The 4,540-nt window shown below is 41.7% G+C and overlaps 1 protein-coding gene across 1 annotated transcript; it reads right to left on the bottom strand.

Annotated features, from left to right (window-relative positions):
- Positions 1-2,306: 2,306 nt before the first annotated feature.
- On the bottom strand, positions 2,307-3,308 carry CCR7 (C-C motif chemokine receptor 7). Its single transcript, XM_075278684.1, has one exon. It carries the CDS (start codon positions 3,237-3,239, stop codon positions 2,307-2,309), a length of 933 nt encoding a protein of 310 aa, XP_075134785.1. The 5' UTR covers positions 3,240-3,308.
- Positions 3,309-4,540: the final 1,232 nt, after the last annotated feature.

Here is a 4,540-nt window from a genome sequence, read left to right as displayed (position 1 = left end):
TAAAGACATCATTATCGACGTAATGACATCCTCATTGTAATGTCATCATCGTGCCCCAAGTGACCACTGAGGTCCAATTATAGGCCCCAGCAGTGACATCTGGGGCACGTGATCTCAGTTGCCAGAGAGGACCAGGGAAGATGCTAACGTAACCGGACGGAGCGAAAATGCCCAGGAGAGGTAAGGTAAGGTGAGTATAAGTGTTTGTTATTTTTAATCACTTTCCCTCGATCTCTACTTATTATACTCTGGGTACTAAGGTGACCCTAATGTATAATAATAGCACCGACTCTAGTGGGGGGGGGGGCTCTTGTGAGCATATACTATTGTGTGTAAGGCTACTGTGAAGCATTTAATACTTTGTGGGGGCCACTGTGGAGAATATGATACTGTGTGGGGCCAATGTGGAGCAAATGATACTGTATGGGGTCCACTGTGGAGCATATGATACTGTGTGAGGAGCATAAGATACTGTGTGGGGACCACTGTGGAGCATATAATACTGAGACGGGAGCCACTGTGAAGCATATAATACAGTGTGGGGGCCACTGTGGAGCATATTATGCTGTCCCAGTATAGTTTACATGCCAGGCGCTGCTGACTTACCATATTTTTGATAACTGCAGTTGTGGAAACTAAAACTATATCCCTTTCAAGTATCTGAGATACTGCTGAAGTACCCGTAACCGTCACTAGCAAGAATTTGCTCTAGGGAAGGGGAAGGAGACCCTGGATAAAAGTTTGTACTGGGGCCCACAAGACTTACGCCACTGGGAAGTTCTAGCAGACTTTCATGTATTAATGTGCATACAGATCTAGAGACACGATACAATACAACCCCATATGTTTCTAAGGCTGCTGCATTGCCTTTTTTGTTGCAGATTTTGGTGCGGATTTTTAAAGCCAGGAATGGATTTATCGGAAGTATAAGTGATTCCTTTATATTTCACATGCCTTCCACAATGTGTGGACTCATCCAAAGGCTAAATTCCCATGTAGTAAGTTGAAGCTAAAATATGTTGCAGGTAAAAAATGCAGAGTAAAATAAACAGCACAAACACTTGCATTTTTTACTGCTTTTCTGCTATGTTTTGTACTTTTGGCTTCTAATATTAGTCTATGGGGAAAATGCAGCATTTTTTCAGGTGAAATTAACACTCTGCGTTTTTCAAAAAAACATTTTCTGCTGTATTGTTTCTGCTATGTGGGATGAGATTAAATAAAATCACAGTCACTTTGCTGGTTAAAAATGTAATATTTTCTGCTTCCTTCCAGAAAACCCACACCTGACTATTGGTCTTGTCTAGTATTGCAGCTCAACTATAAAGCTGGTTACACACAACCGTGTGCTAACCAACTGCCATGAATGATCAGCACGGGCAGTGCACGGGGGACACACGGATGTCATCCGTGTGCCACCCGTGTACTACCAGTGCTCCCGTGGCCCTTTTCATTTAATAGGAGACGCAAAAGCGGACAGGAATAGGACCCGTTCCATAGTTTGCAACCCGGACTGTTGGCCCGTATATGCGACCGCATAATTCATGGGCATGTGTACGGGCCCATAGAAATGAATGGGTCAGTGTGCTCTCTGGAAAAACCCAGCTAGCCCACTGGCCATTCATACGGTTGTGTGCAAGGGAGCTAAGGGTGACCTGCAGTACTGCATATAACCAAGGGTGCTTTTGTTTTTTAAAGGAAAGCAGCTTTATTTTTTTCCTCCTCTACAAAACCTGTTAACTTTATTAGCTTATACAACATACTATAAAAAATATTTTAAAAAAATTCGGAAAATTATCTGATGTATAACAGTCAAAGTGATCCGTAGGAGTAGCCTTCGTAAGTGTCCTTTGAGTTAGAGCTGAGTAATATCAAAACAAAAGCTTTTGGGGGAATTTCTCTTGTGATAAGCAGTTTTTTTGGGCAGTAAGAACCAGCCAATCAGACAGTGATAAAACGTGGCAAATGTCAACTATTGCCAATGTGTCAGACAGGAAGTTACAGTAGGTTTTGTTTTCAGGTTCTTTTTTTGGGACAACGATTCATTTTGCTGATTAAAAAAATATTGAAAGAAAAGTTTCATGTTTAAAGTAAAGTCCAAGGTAACAGTTAAAAAAAAAATCCAAACAATAAGTAAAACTCTGCCTTTGAGAAGACCACCCATGCTTTAGACCACATCATTCTGAGAGGGATTTTTCAGTTTCCCAGTATATAGAGTCTCTCTTCTTCTTTAGAAGACCATTGGAGGTGTACAATTTTGGGTGGTCATCTCATAAGTGTCAAATATTTATGGTCGCAATGCAATATTAAGGAGAATAGGTGGTGGTTGTCTCTGTATCCATAGCAAAAGAGCTCCTCTTGCTTGGCTTAGCTGTAGACCATTGTGAAAACTTCTCTTGACTCAAGCAGCCTAAATCCTTGAAGAATTTACACATGTCATTCCTGAATTTGACTCCTATGATAGCATAGAGGAATGGGTTAAGGCAACAACGTAGGCATGCAAGACTGTAGGTTACATCATCAGCTAAATCCAGGTTTATGCTGTTGGTACACACAGTGGTGTTACTTATGGTCTTCATCAATGTGACACAGTTGTATGGCAACTGGAAGACCACAAATACAATGACAATGGCAATGATGACCTTGATGGCTTTGTACTTCTCAAAATTACGTGCATTGAGCAGTGTCCTGATGATCATACTATAGCAAAATGACATGATGATAAAGGGTAGGAGGAATCCCAAGACCATCTGGATGATCTTCAGCTTTGCATCGAGACTCTGCAGATCTCTGGAAATTATGATGCAGGTGTCCTTTCCATTTAAGTTTCTGACTTCACTATTGATCATCTCAGGTATAGACAAGGTGAAGGCTAAGACCCAGATGCAAACACTGGAAAGCTTACTGATGAGCACTGTCTTGGATCTATGACGATGAGCAGAAGGTGCTTCAACTATGGCAAAGTATCTTTCAATGCTCACGCCCATGAGCAGGAACATCCCACTGATGAAGCTCATCTTGTACAGGCAGTAGATAACCTGACATATCTCATTACCAAAAACCCACTTGTAACCTGTGCTAACTGCCCAAAAAGGGAGAGTGAGGAGAAAAACAATATCTGCAATAGCCAAGTTTAGCATGTAGTAGTCCGTTCCTGTCTTCAGTCTCTTGAAATACAAGTATCTCAGCAGGACAAGGCCATTTCCAGCTAATCCTATCAGGCAGATAATAGAATACATAGCTGGAAGGAAGCTGGAACGAAAGGCTCGGACATTAGTTTTTGTACACAGCTCTTCATAACCGCTATAATCAACGGTGACGTCTTCTTCATTGGTCATGTCAGTAGAATTTTCCATCCCATCACAGTCCTGTAAAATGAAAAATGTTAGAGTTTATTTTGAATGGTGTCTAGCGTCCTAGAGCAGCTGCACGGTTTTCCTCTGTGGAACTTATTGCCTACTACAAAACATTATTGTCAATGGGCATAACCATCCGACTACCCAAGTTGATAGGACATGGAGCACCACAGACATTGGATCTGCTAATATGACCATGGCCACCCTGAAGGTGTTGTTTGCCTTGGACAATCTGGCTAGGATTTCTGGAGGATATGCTGATCACAAAGTGTTCTCTTACTGGGACCTTCAATGACCAGCAACTTGGCAGTATGTGTTCAGTCTCAGTGCAGCGCCACCACAAACAGAATTAAGCATACTAGCTTTACTTCCATATCAATGGGTTGTCTGAGACAACGGGTATATGAAAATGAGTTTTCTAAGGCTACGATCCAGGAATTCCGTCCTCCATTCCACTTCAAAAATGTGCAGAGGAAAGCCCTGCAAACAGGACTATTCTCTCCGTGTTTTTCAGGGGAATACCAAGTGGAAACTTGGTGGACCCCATTATAGTCTATGGGGGTCTGTGGGTTAACATGAGTAACTGCTTTTTAAGTGGATTGGGTTTCCATTTTTGAGATCCCCAAGTGGACCCCGAGAACAGAGACCCCAATGAAGGTGTGAACCTAGCATAACCTGCACAAATAATTTAAAGGGAATGTCGACCTTTTAATCCTGTGTTACTTTGAGGACTAGCATTCTGTGCTAATTATTTCGATAACGTAGTGTTAGAGCTTTAGATCCTCTGTATAGACATAGAGTTGTTTGATACTCATTCTAGATACTAGATGATGCATCACATGGTTGCCCAGGGTTAATCTATTATCCTTAGGCCACTACCACTGACATCAATGGTGCTATGATAGATAGGCCATAAAAAGTTTAACCCTGGAAACCCCTTTAGGCCATCGCCCACATAGCACAAATGCTGAAATGCAGTATAAATGCCGCAGCAAAAACTGCAGCGTATTACAGTCCCTGCAAAGTATAATGGAAGGAAATAGAGGAAAACTTTCTGTTAAACGTGAGGCACAATGCATTTCCACCACGGTTATTTTCTGTAGCAGTTTTTAGCTGCATTCGGCAACTTGAGTCTTTAGCCTTAATAACTTATTGCATACTTCTTTATTATTGTTCCCAAGGTA

The sequence above is a fragment of the Leptodactylus fuscus genome, chromosome 6 (genome assembly GCF_031893055.1).
Source record: "Leptodactylus fuscus isolate aLepFus1 chromosome 6, aLepFus1.hap2, whole genome shotgun sequence".
In the NCBI taxonomy this organism is placed as follows: domain Eukaryota; kingdom Metazoa; phylum Chordata; class Amphibia; order Anura; family Leptodactylidae; genus Leptodactylus; species Leptodactylus fuscus.
Note: the sequence above shows the minus strand (reverse complement) of the source record. Positions and strands in the feature narration are given on the sequence as shown.

Coding starts and splice junctions, on each gene's coding strand:
- CCR7 (XM_075278684.1), bottom strand. CDS start 3,239: ATGTATTCTATTATCTGCCTGATAGGATTAGCTGGAAATGGCCTTGTC.